Consider the following 18138-nt stretch of genomic DNA (forward strand, 5'->3'; position numbering starts at 1 on the left):
CCCGGTGCAACGAAACGAGCGGGCGGGCGGCGGGGACCGCGCGGCTCTGCCCGCACCCCGCGCGCAGCCCCGCCGCGACAGCGCGGCCTCCCCGGGGCGCGGCGGGACCGTGCGGCCGGACCCCCCGCCCGGCAGCCAAGCGGGACACGAACGGGTCACAACAGCTGCGGGGCCCGGGCCGGCTCCTCCCGCCGGGCTCCCAGGGCCGGGGGTCCCCTCCGCTGCGCCCGCGCGGCTACAAAGGCCCGCGGCGCCTTTAAGGGCCCGGCCGGTCCCCGCCGCCCCGCCCCGCCCTGCGCCGCCATTGGCCGGCCGGCGCGGCCCCGCCCCGCCCCGCGCCGCCATTGGCCGGCCGGCGCGGCCCCGCCCCGCCCCGCGGCCCCGCGGGCGCGCCCTGGACAGCTCCCGCCGCCCGCAGACCGGCGGCGGCGGCGGCGGGGCGAGGACATGGCGCGGGGCGGGCGCGCCCCCGGCTGAGCCCCCGCTGCCCGGCGGAGCGGGCGGCCCCGGGCCCCGCCGCCGCCCCCCCCCCCCCTCATGGGTGAATGAGGAGCGGCCGCAGCGCCCGTCGATGCCTCGCCGGGGAGCCGGGTGCCTGCGCCATGAACCCCGAGATGGCGATGGAGCCGCTGGGCAGCCTGCACGGGGGGGCCGGCCATGAGCCGGAGCTGATGGGCAGCCCCAGCCCGCACCACGGCGGCCGCGGCGCCGGGCCGCTCCGGGTGCCCCCCCCCCCGCCGCCGCCGCCTCCGCCGCCGCCGCACCAGGATCTGGGCCCCGCCGGCGCCCGGCCGGCCATGGTGCCCGGCATGGCCTCGCTGCTGGACGGCGCCGCCGAGTACCGGCCCGAGCTCTCCATCCCGCTGCACCACGCCATGAGCGTCCCCTGCGAGTCCTCGCCGCCCGGCATGGGCATGAGCGGCACCTACACCACCCTGACGCCGCTCCAGCCCCTGCCGCCCATCTCCACCGTCTCCGACAAGTTCCACCACCCGCACGCCCACCCGCACGCCCACCACCACCACCACCACCACCACCACCAGCGCCTCTCGGGCAACGTCGGCGGAGGCTTCGCCCTCATGCGGGACGAGCGCGGGCTGCCCGCCGTCAACAACCTCTACGGGCCCTACAAGGAGATGCCCGGCATGGGGCAGAGCCTCTCGCCGCTGGGCAACGGGCTGGGCCCCCTCCACGGCGCGCAGCAGGGCCTCCACGGCTACGGGCCGCCGGGCCCCGACAAGATGCTCGGCCCCAACTTCGACGCCCACGCGGCCATGCTGGCGCGGGGGGGGGGCGGCGGCGGGGCGGGGGGCGGGGAGCAGCACCTCTCCCGGGGGCTGGGGACGCCCCCCGCCATGCTGCCCCACCTGAACGGCGTCCCGCACCCCGGCCACGGGCCCGCGCTGCCGGGCGGGCGGGAGCGGCCGCCCTCCTCGTCCTCGTCGGGCTCGCAGGCGGGCGGCCCGGGGCAGCTGGAGGAGATCAACACCAAGGAGGTGGCACAAAGGATCACGGCGGAGCTGAAGCGCTACAGCATCCCGCAGGCCATCTTCGCCCAGCGGGTGCTGTGCCGCTCGCAGGGGACCCTCTCGGACTTGCTGCGGAACCCCAAGCCGTGGAGTAAACTCAAGTCCGGCCGGGAGACCTTCCGCAGGATGTGGAAGTGGCTGCAGGAGCCCGAGTTCCAGAGGATGTCGGCGCTGCGGCTGGCGGGTAGGTGCGGGGGGCGGCGGGCGGACCGCGGCACACACCCCCCCCCCAGCCCCTGCCGGCTCCGCAGGCCGCTTCGCGCCGCCGGTACCGGCACGGCGGGGACCAGGGTTCTGGGCCGGCCCGTCCCCCGCCTCCCCCCGCTGCCCGCAGCCGGCGGGGCGCGGGGCTGGCGGCCGGGCCGGGCCCTGCTGAAGGGCCTCCCGCACCGCTCCGCGCTCCCGGCGTTGCGGGGGATGGCGGGGGGGGGGCCGGGCGGAGGGGGGGGGGGGCAGTCCTGGCCGCATTGTCCGGTGCGGGCGCTCGGGCGCCCCCTGGCGCGGCCGCGGGGCGCCGCAGCCCCCATTGTTCTGCGGGCGCGGCGGGGGGGGGAGGGGGGGTGTCCGTGTTTTCCCCCCAAACGCAGCCCCGGGGTCAGCACCGGCGGCGCAGGGGGGGGGGGCTGGGGGTGGCCCCGCCGGCGCGCGCCGTGACGTCGCCTTCCCCTCCGAGCGCGGGTCCCGGGGGGGGGGGAAATCCCTGCGGGTGGTGCTGGGACGGGGAACGGGGCTCCAAGGCTGGCGGAGGGAGAGCGGGGCCGGAGCCGGCTGGTTGCCAGCAGCGCTGCGGGGGTTTCCCTTCCCCGCACCGGTCCCGCGGGGGGGGTTCCCGCCCGGCGGGCGCGTAGGGCCGATCTCTGGGTGTCCGCCGCGCACACGGGGTTTACGCACAGGTTACTCCGCGTTCTCCTCCTCCCCGGTTCCCCCCGAGCGCCTCTGCAGCCGGGAGTAAAGTTGGGGGGAGCTCGGTGGCCGAGCGGGCGCGGGTTCCCCGTGGGGCGGGAGCCGGAGCGGGAAAGACCTTGGCAAATTACCATCCCCTTTGGAAAATCGATTTTTTTTTTCTTTGTTATTATTTATGATTACCACGTGTAAATATGCAGCCTCACTGCCTCGGTGGTTCCCGCTTCCCCGCTACTCCCCTGCTGAGACCCCTCTCGGCGAGGGGAAGAAGCCGAAAGCGCTTCGGGCTGCTGACAGCCGGCCGGTTTGCCCCCTGCTCCTGTGAGTTTTGTCCCGAACGGGACGCAGATCTGCTGCCCTTTGAGGGAAATCCCCCCTCTCCCCGTGGGAGCTGCGGCAGCGGGGTGTGCTGATTATTTCTTCTTCTTCTAGAAGATACCTAATAATATTCTATATTCTGTATATAATATTCTGTTCCACGCTATTCTGTGCTATTCCGTTCTGTGCTATTCCATTCGTTCCCGTTATTTCTGTGCTGATTATCCCCTCCCGGGAGTCTGTGAGAGCCTGGAAGGGGCCCCTGAGCCGGCGGATGGTGCTCCGGGGTCCCGGTGCCGCAGCCACGGCGGGTGCTTGGAGCGGGGGGGGGTCACTGGGGGGCTGCCCGGGGCTGCGGACCGACGACAGGCGAGAAGCCCCGCCGCTCCCCGCGTTCTGCGGCTGCCCCGGCGGCGGCATCCCCCCCGGGACCCGGTGAGCCCGCACCCGGCAGGGCTCGGCGCCGCTCTCCCGGGCCGAGCGCACTGCGGGTTCGCGTTTCCCGAGCGCTGAATTGCGTCGTTGGCGGTCAAACGTTTCTGTCCCGAGAAACGGGGGGGGGGGCGTCAAACCCCCCCTGCGGAGCGGCGGGCGGGGCCCCGGGGGCGGCGGTGGCGGGGCCGTCAGCACCACGGACAGCGGCGGGGTGCGGGATGGGAGCGGGAGGGGAGCGGGAGGGATGGCGGGGTTGGAGGGGAACGGGGGGATGGAGGGGAACGGGGGGATGGAGGGGAGCGGGGGGGATGGAGGGGAACGGGAGAGAGATGGAGGGAGCGGGAGAGGGATGGAGGGAGCGGGAGAGGGATGGAGGGCAGCAGGAGAGGGATGGAGGGAGCGGGAGAGGGATGGAGGGAGCGGGAGAGGGATGGAGGGCAGCAGGAGGGCTGGGAGGGCAGGGCGAAGGAGCAGCGAGGGCAGCAGGGCCAGGCAGCCCGGGGCAGGCGGTGGCCGTGGCCTGTCCCTGGCCCAGCCCCTGGTCAGCCATGGGGGGCCGTAGGAGAGGGGCGAGGGGTGGGGGCTCCGTCCCACCAGGGCCAGGGCTGCAGCAGCGCAGCTGACCCCCCCGCGGCCTCCGGCCTCCAGCGCCTGGGAGAGCCCTGTGCTGCAGGGACTGCGAGGGGTGGCTGTCTGCAGGCGGGCTGTTGTCCGTCTGTCCTCCGCCTCCTCGTGGCCTGCCTTAACGCTGCTTTCCCTGGGTTCTGAGGGTATTTTCTCGTCTGTAGCTACAGCTAAAAATTGAAGGCGTAGTAACATCTCTTATCAAGTGCGTTACCTAGTTAGAAAACTATTTCTTCGTGTTGAACTGAATATACAGGTACATAAAGCTTCTCTGAAAGGTGCTTAGCGGCTTGAAATATTAGTACTCTCTTTAGCGGTTATGTTTGAACAATCCATGCGCTAAATTGTGGTGCTGGGTGATAAATTATATTTCTCGTGTACCAACTTTCCAAAATAATATCCCACCCTATCTTTTTGTTCCACGTTATTTCTGAAGACATTTCTGCCCTGCAGAAGTTTGAATACCGTTTTTGTTTAACAAGCAGCTTTTATCAGTTTCTTGATCGGCTGATAAAGATAAATCTGACCACATGTGTCATTAAATGCGTTTCTGTCTTTTTTTTCCTCTACTTTTTTCAAGAAACAATTAGTCGATCAACGTGTGTTACTCATTCTGAGCTTTCCCAGTCTGTTCTTCACTATTGCCCTATTGGATTTTTTTCCAGCATCTCATTTTTTCCTAGTATCTCTTGGCCATCACCATTTGAACTGAAATATCCCAAACTCGTATATTCTTCTGCGTCTGAAAGTTGCCAGAATTTATTTGCAGCGAGGAACACGTAAAGGAGAGGGTTTTTACCAGAAGGATTATTTTCCAGTAACTGGTGCTGTTTCTTCCCTCCCTCTTTACAGGGGCCTTTTGACTCAACCTTTGCACTTTTTTTTCTGCACCCTGGCCCCGGTTGCTCATCCTAAGCGCTCCTCCCTTGTATTATTCACAAAATCTTGCCCTAGATATCCCCGCCATCCACCAGTTGCAAGTGGCTTTTTCATCCCTTCCAGTTAGACGTCGCTCGGAGATGACAAGCTTCTTTGCCAGTAACCCAACGCCTCTGTTCTGAGTCTCCAAGCACTGAAAGTAACAGGCTCCTCGCATCAGAGGAGCTCCCCTGTGGCTGCCTTCAGAGTGGAAACAGGGCTCTGCAGGTGTACAGAGAATTACTCGAACAGGGAAAGCAGGGCTGAAAAGCACCTGAGACATCGCTTGTCCTGACAGCCTGCCCCCTTCTTCAAGAATCCCCAGTGATGGGGGTTTCTCAGGCTACCTAGGCAATCTCTTCCAGGGCTTACAGGTACAAAAAAACCCTTAATGACTAGCCTTAATCTCCCTTTTTGTCTTTTAAATCCTCTGCTTCTCATCTTATCCTCACTAGACACAGCAAAAAAATTGCTCCCTTTCTTCTGATAGCAATCTGTTGTATTTAAGACTCCTATCTCGTCTCCTGTCTTCTCTAGAAAAAGCCACATCATACTTTGGAGATGAATATGCGGAGAGAGCATTATGTCCAATGGGACAGATAATACATCTCTTTTTCCAAGGTAAAAGATTTTGTATCCAGCTCTATCAATCTTGCAGACTTTTGCATAAAAGACTCTCTGATTTATAGAGGGTTTTTGTACGCAGAAATCATACAAAACAGACTCGTCTCAAATGGGTTCAGTGGTCAGATCAACCAGACAGCTCACTGATGGCAGATAGGAATGCAATCAGGCAAGATATTGGAGTGTTTTGGGGGTTGTTTGGGGTTTTTGAGTGATGAAATCAAACTACTCCGTTGTGAAAAAGGGGGACTCAAACCACTGGTAAATGCTGCACAAAGGAATTATTAGACAAGCGATAGAGGCTGGCAGTTTCCCAAAACGCAAATTGTCTCTGAGACCAAAATATCTCTAAGTAAGCAGGGAACGTATTTATGAGTAGTGGTGATTTTCCAGCAGATCTCATCTGGTCGTAATGGGCATTTAGGAGCGGGGGCCCGCGCTGAGGCATTAAGCTTTGGCAAGCAGCGCCCGGCTGAAGAAGATAAAGGAAGAGCGTGAGGAAGTCTTCCTCGGAGAGCTTCCCACACACCTCCTCGTCCCTTCTCCTTCTCCTCTGTGCTTGTCGTGCCCGCTCGCTCCCGTGTCGGGTGAGGACGCTGCTGCTTTCCTGGGCAGCCGGTGTCACCGCACATCTGTCCTCCGGCTGCTGCTGGCGAGGGCTGGTGGCACCACGGGACCGTGTCGGCCCCGACCGCAGGCTCCCAGTGTGGAGAGGCTCACACAAATTAGGTATAAGCTCCCAAAGCTTTCCCGCTGTCCTTCCGGCATCTTCAGTGCCGAATTTCTCCTCCATCACACCCGAATCCTGCCAGGGTGCAGGTCCAGCCCTGACCACGCGCGGCAGAAGAAGTGTCCTGCGGGGCACGGCCACGCGGACCCGACGCCAGGCGTCAGCTGGCTCGTACCCCCGGGGTGACAGGGGCACCTCTTGCTGCCACTGCTGTCACCCACCTCGCCCGCTGAAGAGCCGCCCGTCTCCCACCCACCAGCTGCATGGCGGCACGTTCGCTGCGGAGCTGGGAGACCCCCGGCCCCCTCCTTCCTCGCCTCCCCACGCCACCGCGCTGGTGCTCGGGGAGGAGGGACGCTCGCCTCTCCGGCTGACGAAAGCCCCTGGGAAGAAGGAGGTGGGAACCGGACCGGACGGCAAAGAGCATCGCTCCTCGCAGGCCTGCTCTGGCGTTCCGCGCTCGGCGGTCGCCGTCTGCGGTGCCAGCAGAGCTGGGAGAGCAGCACGGGTCTGGCTTTCCCAGATCAGGGTCAGGATCCCTGATCCCAGATCAGATCAGGAAAGCTGCGCTCCTGTCCCCTCCTGCTCTCTGCAGTCATGCCCTGTCCGTAACAGCCGTCAGAAGGAAGGAGTCGTGTCCTGCTTTCTCCCGCCAGCCAGGATTTCTGAACCCAAGCTGATGCTGGGGGCACACAGCAAGCACTCGGCAGAGCCACGCTTTCCCTTGCGGTAGGGCCCGTGGGGCTCGGCTCGCGACTCCGGCTCGTCGGTGTGAGGTGCCGGGAGGGAGCCGCAGCGCGGGAGCGTGTCAGAGGGACGGAGCTCGGGGAACGCTGCCAGCTGCGAGCAGCAGAAAGCAGGGCAGCGCGCTTCAAAGTCTGATCCGCTCTAAGGTGTCAGGCTCCCGTTCAGTGCTTGCTCGCCTACCTTTAAATTCCCAGTCACAGAATCACAGAATCCCAGCATGGTCGGGGTTGGAAGGGACCTCTGTGGGTCACCCAGCCCAACCCCCTGCCCAAGCAGGGTCACCCAGAGCAGGCTGCACAGCACTGCATCCAGGTGGGGCTGGAATATCTCCAGAGAAGGAGACTCCGCAGCCTCCCTGGGCAGCCTGTGCCAGGGCTCCGTCACCCTCAGAGGGAAGAAGTTCTTCCTCATGTTCAGACGGAACTTCCTGTCCTTCCTTGGAAAAGATGCCTGAAGCGCTTCCCTTCTCCCCGGGGAGAAGGTCCCCGCCGTGTGCTGGTACCCGAGGGGACGTGCCGGTGCATCGCGTGCGGATGCTGCTTCAGCACGCGGGGCGCTCGGTGTGGGGACCGCCTGGCCTCGTGCCCTGGCGAGGGCCACATAAATCCTTGTTACGGAAAAGTGTTGTAGCTCAGCTGGAAGATATTCTGGGATTCAGCAGGGAGGCTCTCCAGAACAAGAGGAGACATCCATCTCCCAGGCGCTAGAAGGGCTTGCAGGGTGCAGTGTGGAGGCTCCAGCGTTCCTTGCTGCTGCGAGGGCTGGCGGTGCCGGCAGCGGCGTGTCACCGCGCAGACGGGGTGACACCACCGTCGGGGGGGATGCCGTCCCCCTGCTGCTGCTTCGATGGCTTCCCTTGGCCAGAGAGCCGCTGGGTCTCCGAGCCGGCGTGAGGGTATCTCGACACCTTGACGGGGCTGGTTGCAGCCATGCAGGGCGTGCGTCCGTCTGTCCCTGCAGCCCCGCAACGTCCCTGGTGCCAGCGGGGTACCCACGGCTGCGTTGCCCCCGGGGCCAGGGGTCTTGCCGGGAGCTGCGGGCGGTCGCACCCCTTCTTGTGCAAACAGGGGTCCGCGGAGGGGAGGCCGATGCCGTCGGTGCCTGCCCTGCAGCAAGGCTGCCGGCGGGGTGGAGATCCCGGCGGGAGCGACGGCTCGCTCGTCCCCCGGCGGCACGAGCTCACGGTCAGCTCAAACACAAGTCTGTCAGAAATCGGGTCTGTTCCTTCTGCGGCTGGCAGAAAGGCTTCTTTGTAAAGAGGGCTGGATGGCGGGGGCCGGGGGACACCCCCTGCCTCGCCGCGGCAGAGGAGCCGGGGGGCTGCCCGGCGGGAGCTGCTCCGGCGCGCGGTCAGAGCTCGCAGCGCTCGGTGGCGAGGAGCGGGCTGGAACTGCGCTGCCCGCTCACCGAGCCTCCGCTGCGCTCGCCCTGGAGTGCAGTAAATTGGCCCTATCCCATCTATTATTTATGATTCTGTATTAATGATGGAAGCGTGTTACAGTGGTACTGAGAGGCCTTTGTCAGAGACCCCGCGCTAAGACGGGTGTCGCAGCCCCGCGCGGGAGGAGGCAGCCCCCGCCCCGCAGAATTTACAGCCCGGTTTCAGCCACCCGGCAGATTGACAGGAGATTTGACGCAAATAGCCTGAGACCTTCTGCATGCCAAAAATAAATATAGAAGAACCAGGTCCCCAAACCCCTTCATCTTCTCTTCTCAGCTAGCTGAAGGAGGCAAGACCCAGAGCGGGGAAGGCATTCCCTCCGTGGCAGAACGAAGGGGGAGGAAAATCGGGTGGAGCGCCCAGAAAACCCCGTCCTGGCAGGAGGCGGCGAGGCCGTGTGCTTCGTTCCCGGGGCATTGTAGGAATCCCCGTGGCTCCAAGCAGGAATCGTGGTGTAGGGAGCATCTTGCCGGTACAGGAGGGTTGGCTTGGGCGAGCAGAGATCTTCTTCCACAACGGCAAATCTTCTCTGGAGGAACAGGCTTAACGCTTTGTGCTACGCTTCTCATTTGCAGGCATGTCCTGTTCTGCTGGATAAACACCGTCAGCGGGCATTCACGGGGATGACGAAGCCCGGGGGGTTTCGTGCGCGTGCGGCCGGTGGCAGTGGGCAGGTGACGGCGCGCCGGCTGCACGCCCCGACGACGTGGTTATTTGCATCTGCATTCAAATTGTTTCGTGTTACGTAATGATTTGGTACACGGCGGAGTACTTAACCTAATTTGTATTGATCTCAGTTGCTTTCATTTGTGCATACTTAATTCAGAGAGGTAATCAAATTGATTTTTGAGGCCTAGTTTTTAAGAGATTGTAGTAACACAGATATGCAAGAGGTTGCTTTAAGTGAATCATCGCGAAAGAAAAACATTTTAAGCCTTTGGAAAACGTTCCGATGGTCATTTCATTGTGTTCAGTATTACTAGCGTAATTAAATTTCCCTCACATTGAGTTCTCTCCGGAATCAGATTGAGGGACATTTTTTAGTTCCATCAGACAGATAACTGGGTTTAGTTGACTTTGTGCTACGCCCGTATGAAACCGCATACGAGGGATCAATATTCATGGCTTATCCTTACGAACGATGGAGAGCAATGACTCACTGCTGGGTTGAGGGAGTGTTGTTCTGCGCTTGGCTCCTTCCTAACGTCTGCCGTTCGTTTCGTACATCCCGAGGCACTTTTGCCCTTAGAGTGAAAACGCCATAAAACCAGCGACTGTCTGAGGGCCTTGGGTATCTTGAGAAACTGCAGGGAACCAAATTTAGAGGAGGTGAGGGCGAAGGGAGGCTTTTTTTGGCAAAAGGAGACCACGAAGTGTGGCCTTGAGAGATTTCAGACTGCTAAATAGTCCTCCAGGATTTCTTGATAAAACCCCCTCGCTAAATTGGTTTAAAAGTGGCGATGCCTGAGTGGGGAGACGGACTGACGTCAGGCTTGTGTCGGGGGTTGGTTTGCGTCAGGAGCCGGGCTGGCACAGTCTGTGCGCTTCCCGGGACACAAAGTCACACGAGCCCTTGCTTCAACACTTCCAGTGCCCACAGGAAAGTGCTGTCCGGACGCGGGATGCAGCGGGGAGGGTCTGTCATCTCCACGGGACCCTCTGCACCTGCCTCTGCAGCTCGTGGCGTTAAAGCCTGGGTGGCAGAGCCCCTCGGCCATGGCCGTCACCGCCCAGGGCCCCTGGCAGACCAGCTCCCACGCTGCTGGACGTCGCTGTCCTGACTCGGAATCACAGAATCAGAGAATGGCAGGGGTTGGCAGGGACCTCTGTGGGTCACCCAGTCCAACCCCCTGCCCAAGCAGGGTCACCCAGAGCAGGGGGCACAGCACCGCGGCCAGGCGGGGCTGGAATATCTCCAGAGAAGGAGACTCCACAGCCTCCCTGGGCAGCCTGGGCCAGGGCTCCGTCACCCTCAGAGGGAAGAAGTTCTTCCTCCTGTTCAGCTGGAGCTTCCTCTGCTTCAGTTTGTGCCCGTTGCCCCTTGTCCTGTCGCTGGGCACCACTGGAAAGAGTCTGGCCCCGTCCTCCTGACCCCCACCCTGCAGATATTTAGAGGCATTTCTAAGGTCCCCTCTCAGCCTTCTCTTCAGGCTGAACAAGCCCAGCTCCTTCAGCCTCTCCTCGTAGGAGAGATGCTCCAGTCCCCTCACCATCCTCGTAGCCCTCCGCTGGACTCTCTCCAGTAGCTCCTCATCTTTCTTGAACTGAGGAGCCCACAACTGGGCAGAGTACTCCAAAAGCAGTTCGTACAAGAAGGACGGGTCTTCCTGTGCGTGCACAAAGAGCTGACGGGCGCTGCCGCTGCCTACAGGGGTACGACACGCTGCTGCTGGCGTTCGTCAGGCCGGCGTTACGCACTGCGGCTGGGTTGCTCCGAGCCGCGCGCTGTTTCCGCCATCAACAACGGAGCCCGGTGGGTGTCTGTCGGCGGAAAAAACTGCGATGAGAAAATGCCAAATCCTCTGAGCTGAACCGCTGCGTCTCACCGAGCCTCCGCCAGCTCCGCGGAGGGCTTGCTCCAACCCCGCAGGGACCCACCGGCGCCGGCAGCTCTGCTGCGTGGGACCCCCAGCGTGCTGGCAGCGAGGCAGGGCCGGACTGGGGTGCTCTGGGTGCTGGGGACCACGGCAGCTCCTGGGGGATGAGCGCTTCTGCGGCAGAAGGGGGGTGGCAGTGAATCCACCGCCTTGCCGGTAGTTGCCATGCGTTCGTTAATGACAGAGCAGAGTTCCCAGTGCTTCAGTCTCCATAAACAGACGTTTTAAACACAATGCTTACCGACTGAAATGCTGCTAGATATTTTCCAGGATTTATAGCGATTTGTAATGCACGGGCTGGCGAGGTGGTTCTCTTCTGATGAAGAAAATGGAAAATCGGAGTTATTGTTGCAGAAAATAAGACAAATGAACTATCAGTAGGAATATTCAATTTAATGATACTATGTGACAAAAAAAAAATTGAGCTTAAACTAGAAGCACGCGAAGTTCACAAGGAAACCAAAGCTCAGACAGTCTTGCAGAAATAAAATTGTAAAAATCGCCCCTGTTCTGTGGGTGCCTGTCGAGCAGGTGGGGTTCCCGACGCTGGAGCTGACGCAGTTCGCGTCCGTCACTGCAGCTCCTGGGTACGGCGGGGTCCTGGTTCTTCCGCAGCGCTGTGATCTGATTCTTTTCCGGACGTGAATGATATTGGAAGCTATAAAACGTGGGCAGCCTAGAGCGTCTTTTCTTTGAGAAAGAGTTGCGTCCCGAGACGCGGTGGAGTCTGTGGCAGGCACAAGCGGAGGCTGTGTCCTTCCCCGCTGCCACACGCTCGCAGCGAGGCGTCTGCCTGCAGGAGGGGGTGCAGCCAGCGGCATCCCACGCTGCACCCGGCTGCATCCCACGCTGCGCCCGGCTGCATCCTACACTGCGCCCGGCTGCATCCCACGCTGCGCCCGGCGGCATCCCACGCTGCGCCCGGCTGCATCCCACGCTGCGCCCGGCTGCATCCCACGCTGTGCCCGGCTGCATCCCATGCTGCGCCCGGTGGCATCCCACGCTGCGCCCGGCTGCATCCCACCCTGCGCCCGGCTGCATCCCATGCTGCGCCAGGTGGCATCCCACGCTGCGCCCGGCTGCATCCCACGCTGTGCCCGGCTGCATCCCACCCTGCGCCCGGCTGCATCCCACGCTGCGCCCGGCTGCATCCCGCGCTGCGCCCAGCAGCAGGGGAAGCCGGGACGGGGGATGCCCGGCTGTGCCCTCGCTAAGGTCAGGTGAAACGGGTGCCAGCCTTGGTGAGGGGGGAGCTGGCTCATGGGCGCAGGGGGTTCGGGGAGGCAGACCCGCAGCCAAGCTCTGCGCAGACAGAGGCGGCCGAGCCGGGAGCAGTGGGGTTTTACCCGGTTCCCAGGGCAGCCTGGAGTGGTGGCTGGGTTTTGCTCCCCTGGGTGGCAAACAGGGCACGGCGCTTGGCCGGCGCGTTTCCTGACTGCCGAACGCTGGCGCGGAAAGGTGGGGTTGGGTGAGACTCTCTGGGCGCTGCCGTACCTGCTGGCCGGGAGGGACGCCTGCCTGCCCGGCTGCCTGCCCCGCGCTCACCCTCTCCGCAGCTCGCAAAACATCCCGCACGTGCTCGGCCTCAGGCTGGCGAACACGCTGATACAAACATCGATGGCGCTGAACATCCGAAGAGTTGTTGTCTTTGCGGAGAGGAACCCGCCGGGCGCTGAGAACGGCGGGGCTTCTGGGGCTCGTCCCCGCCGTCTCCCGGTGCCGGATGCTTGGTTTGGTTTTCATTTATCGTGCCGTGTTTCTGAGCAATGCCTAATTCAGTCTTAAAGCAACATTTTTTTAAACGTTGCCTTAGTTTTGGCCGCGGGGCAAGCCCGCTCTCGCTGAAGAGGGCCTGTCGCTCCCCGGGGACGCAGCCCTGCGCTGCGGTCTGGGGTCTCCGCGCCCCTCGTCGTGCCCTGCAGACCCCTCTTCGCTCCGCGTTGACGGGGGAAGTCCTGAAGCCGTTTCTGAGCTGGTTCCGTGCTGTTGCTGTGTAAAGCGTCTTTAGTCTGGTGCAGAAGAAAAGGGAAGATTATTTTTCCCCCCACACAGTTATGGCTCTCGATTCTTGCCCGTTGTCCATTTTCTTCCATAGAATATGTTCAGTGCTAACTGCAGTTAATAAATCAAAATGTTCTGAGAATCAAGATGGCTGCTTCCCTTCCCTCTACTACTAAAACGTTTCTCTTTCTGTGGGCAGGTTTCCTGGATAATAACTTTATTTTATTAGAATGCTCACTCCGTTCCTCTCTTCTGATAAATGCACGTCAAGGAACAACATTTGCCTTTATGGTGCCTTTTCAAGAGCAAACCTAACAGTTCAAGGAAAGTATTTACTGAATGCATTGAAAAGCACATACCTTTGCATTATTTATTATAAGATACCAATAACTGTAAAACGCAGAGCATCTCTGGACATAAATTAGTGCTCTTAGGAAACACTAGACTCTTCCCAGTGTCCCGGAACCTATTAGAAACTGCAGCAAAGAGGCAGGCGCTCGTCCCATCCCCAGTGCCGGGGGTACCGCCGCATGGATTCCCGACAAAACGCGAAGCAAAGCCTCCAATGCACGAATCCAGCCTAAGATCTGCTTTTTCATCTCAGGCAGGCAGTAGAACGTCACCTGTGGAGTGTCTGAGAGGTGCAGTCGGAGAGCCCCGGTTCTTCCCGTGTGACGCCTCTGGGCTACCCACCTCCGGAGACCGGGGTCCAGCCGTGGGGCCGCGGTTACGGGCGCACCCTGAAGCCTCCGACGTGCCCACGCAGGAGCTCCTCGCTGCCGCCCTGCTCCCACGGGTGCCGGTGCCGCGGTCTCCGGGGATGCCGTGCTGTGAACCGCTCCCGGGACGGTCGCCCGTGACCCCGAGTCTGGGGTCGGACCCGACTCTCCGGAGCACCCTCCTCCTGCGCTTTGGCCCACCGGGGGTGCTTCGAGCGGTCCGACCCTGGTCTTCCTCAATAGCCCAGTCTCCTGCGGAGATGCTGTCCTGTGCACAGAACTACGCTGATGGGTGTAGCCCGTTACGCACCCGCCGGGGCCGGGCTCCCGGTGGGGCCGCGCTCAGGCACAGGTAGACAGGAATGGGCCTGACTTGGGGTTAAGCACAGACATTTCCACAGTTTTACTTTTGGGGGCAGGTTCTCATTTTGCATTCTAGACCCGCAGAATTATTTAATAGGGCTGCTTAAAAACCCGTCCGCTTGTCAATTCACTCTACTTATTTTGTCCCAGCACATTACCTAACCATGTCAACATATGGATTTTTTTTATCTTACTGCCCTGTGTAGACAGCCTTATCAGGCTATTTTTAAATCTGGGTATGCTACAGCAGCGGTATCGGTTTCAGCACTTGATGTTCTCTCTGTGCTAATAAATACAGACCAGCTATTAATACGGATTTTTTTTTTTAGGATCCATTAGCATCACTTGGCACAGCGATGGTCCGGCGCTGCTGCCCCGCCTGACCTGAGCTCTGACGGGCATTCGTGGCTGTCTCTTAAAAGAGATTTGCGATCCAGGGTGGTTCAGACTATTTTGTCCTCCTGGAAGGAGCTTCAAAAAGCACGCTGTGAACCCAGACGCAGATCAGCCCAGGTTCCCAGGCAGCTCGGCTGACTTTGTGCCTGGAGCCCGCTGCACAGCCCTGCCGCGCCGTGGCTGGAGCAGCATCTCCCGGGGTGCCGCGGTCGCTGCGTGGGGTGCAGGGAGGAGGGAACGGTGCCGCGGGGTGGTGGCACTGCCGGGAGCCGGGCTGGGGCAAAAACCCTGGGGCAGGAGGGGGAGAAGGTCCCAGGTCGACCAGTGTGTCTCAGCAAAGCTGCGCGTTCGTAGAGCATCTCCGTGGCTCCACGTGCGTCGGGTGGCAGCTGCCCGCGGCTTTGGAGCGGGGCTGCCTGGGTGTCCGGGCGACCCTGGGGCGCGTGGAGGGCTGGTTGCTGGCGAGGGACGTTGTCTGAACAGCAGGCACTGCTTCCGTTTCACCTCCGAAAGCTGCGGTTTCACCTCTTGCTTATTTTCCATAGCTTTTCAACTTTGTTGTCTGTGAGAGACCACAACTTAGAGAGCTGTAGAACTGGAGACACGCTAGTTGGTCTGGTGATGTCTACACCAGGCCGTAAGCGAACGGTCTCGCAGCAGAAGCGATGAGTTTGTCTCACAGCAGATGTCAGAAATTTTGGCAGCCTTTTCAGGCAGCGGCTGTTGCAGCAGCGGACAGAAATCACAAATAAATCGGTAAATGGCTGACAAGTGGCCACAGAGGTCTCCTTCCGGAGAGAAGCAGCAAACGGAAGGGTCAGCCGGGCGATGGCAGTTGGTGCGGTCGAATGTGGTTTTTCCTTCATGGTCACACGAAGTTGCTGCCGCAGGAGCTTTGACCGGGGTTTGCTTTGGGGTGTTTAAAGCAACAAAACCCCTGTAGAGGCGTTAGACCTGGCTGCTGGGGAGGTGGAACCCAACTTCCTTTGGGGATCATAGAATCGTAGAATCAGAATGGTTTGGGTTGGAAGGGCCCTTAAAGATCATCTGGTTCCAACCCCCTGCCATCAGCAGGGACATCTTCCACCAGACCAGGGTGCTCAGAGCTCCATCCAACCTGGCCTTGAGGTTGCTCAGAGCTCCATCCGACCTGGATGGAGGAGATGACAGCGGGGAGCGGAGCAGCCCGTCCTGGGTCAGGCAGAGCAGAGCTGGGAGCGCAGTCCCACCGCGCGCAGGGAGCGGGGACACGGGTTCAGCTTGCTCAGCTGTTCTTGCCCCTGTACCAAGAAAGCTGCTTTGGGGGGTGCCTGCCTTCGCGTTCTGCCCACGGTAATTGTTCCAAGTGTGTGTTTGGAATGGCAGATCAAAGAAAAGGCTCGCTGTCCCAAAATATGGAGAGATTTTAAATGCAGGAACAGGCATTTCCAGTTGTGTTTCTGCTGTCCTGTGCCTTGCCCAGGGGTTGCAGCTGACATTATGGAATAGTGGCCAGCACAATTTTGCTGAAAAATACTAATCTGCAGTTGTTCTATGCTACGGCACATGAGAAGTTTCTGCAAAGAATCTTTGTGTTAGCTATTGAGGGGAAACAAAGGATGTGCTTTGCATTTTCTTTCTTAGACTGACACCAGATAAGCTAAATTGATTCTGATGCTGCTGTAACAGAAAAGCATCGCGTTTCTCAGACGGTGGCCTTACAAAAAGCGTGCGAAAGCTCAAAGCTGTGCCCTGCCCAGAAATGGCACCTGAATCCGGGGGCTCTGCCTGGGGGTGGTCGGGGGGAGTGCCCCGATTGCCGCGGAACTCCCTGCCCAGGTGCCCATCGGAAATGGTCTCTGAACACGTGGAGGTCTGTGGGGTGTGAGCGCGGACCCCGGCGTAGCCCGTGGGCATTCCTCCACAAGCCCTGGGGTGGGGGCCATGACCGGGGGCTCCGCGGGCAGCCACGCGCGCCCTGACGCCCGCTCCCTCTCTGTCTCTGCCCAGCCTGCAAGCGCAAAGAGCAAGAGCCGAACAAAGAGCGGAGCAGCTCCCAGAAGAAGTCTCGCCTGGTCTTCACGGACCTCCAGCGCCGAACGCTCTTCGCCATCTTCAAGGAGAACAAGCGGCCCTCCAAAGAGATGCAGATCACCATCTCCCAGCAGCTGGGCCTGGAGCTCACCACCGTCAGCAACTTCTTCATGAACGCCCGGCGGCGCAGCCTGGAGAAGTGGCAGGACGACCTGAGCTCCGGGGGCTCCTCCTCGGCGCCCAGCACCTGTACCAAAGCGTGATGGCGAGTGGCCGGCGCGGCACGGCATGGTGCGGCGGAGAGAGCGGCTTCGCGGCGGGGCCCTTCACTGGTGACTTAAAGCACAATCCTCCCGGCAACGAACCCCAGCCCAGCTGTACCAGAGGACACTTCTTACGGCTTTTAGTCAGTCTCGGCAGGCGCAGGTTAGGAATCCACCTCCCTCCACACAACGCTACGCTCAGGACAGGCGAAGCAGGTCCAAAACCTCGGGGAGCCGTCCGTCAGGCGAGTTTCTCCGAGCCCCAAAGAGCCCCGTTCGCCGGCAGGGCGCCGGTGCTGGCCACACCGCCCTGCACCAGAGCTCGCCGCCGTGGCGCGGCCGCGCGGGACGCAGCACAAAGTCTGACACGTAGACGCTAAAGAATCCGAGAACCTGTTTTTTAAACTCAGGCATGGTTTTGTTTTAAGCATTTTAGGGAACAAAAAAAAGATCAAATTTAAGTTTTTGGTTGGGTTTGGGTTCTTTTTTTTTCGGTTGTTTAATTTAATCCGTGAGCATAGCTTGATCTTGGATCAGAAGCATTCAGTTCACTTGAGCTCAAAGTATCAAGCACAAAGTCAGCAGCCGTAGGCGCAGGCTCGATCCCGGCCGCGCTGCGGCGATGGTTTCCAGGTGCAGTCCAGCTTCCAAGGTCGGTCGGGAACACCTCCGGGACCAGACGAGCCCCAAGCACAGCCTGCGGTTTGTCACAAGTTCTGTGTTTGTACCTGGTGCAGATGCACACTCAGGAGGTCAATTTGACTGCTACAGTACGTGGAGCAAACACAACGTTTTGAAAGATCTAGATTTTTTTAGGTCATTACTACGTCCGCTTTAGTTACCAGGAATCTCGTTTCTCCTCGACAACGTCCTTGTTACTGAAACGTATTTAGCGTTTAATGTAATTTTGTTCATTTTTTCGGTATTTTATGGTACTTTTGAGCAGGAAAAAAAACAGAAACAAGCCCTTCAGATGCCACTGACCAGTTTAGATGTGCCGCATACAGCTTCAATACGCCATGTAGGTCTATCGCATCCCTCAGTTCCTTCTATCCACCAGTTGCCCAAGCTGGCGGGAACACAGCACACCAAAGAGACAGGATTACTGCAAGCCAAAGATGTTGATAACTTGCCATTTTCCTTCCGTCATCGCTGGTGCGGGTGGTCGTTTGGCGCTGGGGAAGCCTCGCAAACTCCAAGCCCTCTCTCCAGCTCCGGCGACGGCCGCGCAGCGCAGCGGGCAGGCAGCGCGGGCAGCCGGCGTGAGCAGAGCCCCGGCCGCAGCCGCCGCGCTCGCCGCCGCGCCAACGCCGCACTTCCCGGCGAACGGCCCGTCCCGGAGCACCGGCCGAGGCCCCGGCAGCGAGCCAAGCGCGGTCGTGGTTCTTTAGAGTCACTTGAGACTTTTTTTATGTACTCCTTAATCGAAACCAAAGAAACGTTTTCTGCACCTACTTCTTCTGCAACAAACTGTTCCGTTTAAAAATGAAAGAAAAATAAAGAAACCAAGGAAGCAC

The 18138-nt window shown here is 60.5% G+C and overlaps 1 protein-coding gene across 6 annotated transcripts; it reads left to right on the forward strand.

Annotated features, from left to right (window-relative positions):
- Positions 1-538: 538 nt before the first annotated feature.
- On the forward strand, positions 539-17892 carry LOC142365746 (one cut domain family member 2-like). 6 transcript variants are annotated; one of them, XR_012766608.1, is made up of 3 exons: positions 539-1713; positions 8546-8741; positions 8845-10140. XR_012766608.1 is itself a non-coding variant. In XM_075446959.1 (2 exons), exons 1-2 carry the CDS (start codon positions 546-548, stop codon positions 16619-16621), a joined length of 1455 nt encoding a protein of 484 aa, XP_075303074.1. In that variant the 5' UTR covers positions 539-545; the 3' UTR covers positions 16622-17892. The 6 variants fall into 6 exon arrangements, 5 of the variants coding, with proteins under 5 accessions (XP_075303074.1, XP_075303077.1, XP_075303076.1 ...); XM_075446959.1 differs by lacking the exons at positions 8546-8741; positions 8845-10140 and adding an exon at positions 16335-17892; XM_075446962.1 differs by lacking the exons at positions 8546-8741; positions 8845-10140 and adding an exon at positions 13472-13523.
- Positions 17893-18138: the final 246 nt, after the last annotated feature.

This window comes from Opisthocomus hoazin, chromosome Z (assembly GCF_030867145.1).
Source record: "Opisthocomus hoazin isolate bOpiHoa1 chromosome Z, bOpiHoa1.hap1, whole genome shotgun sequence".
NCBI lineage: Eukaryota > Metazoa > Chordata > Aves > Opisthocomiformes > Opisthocomidae > Opisthocomus > Opisthocomus hoazin.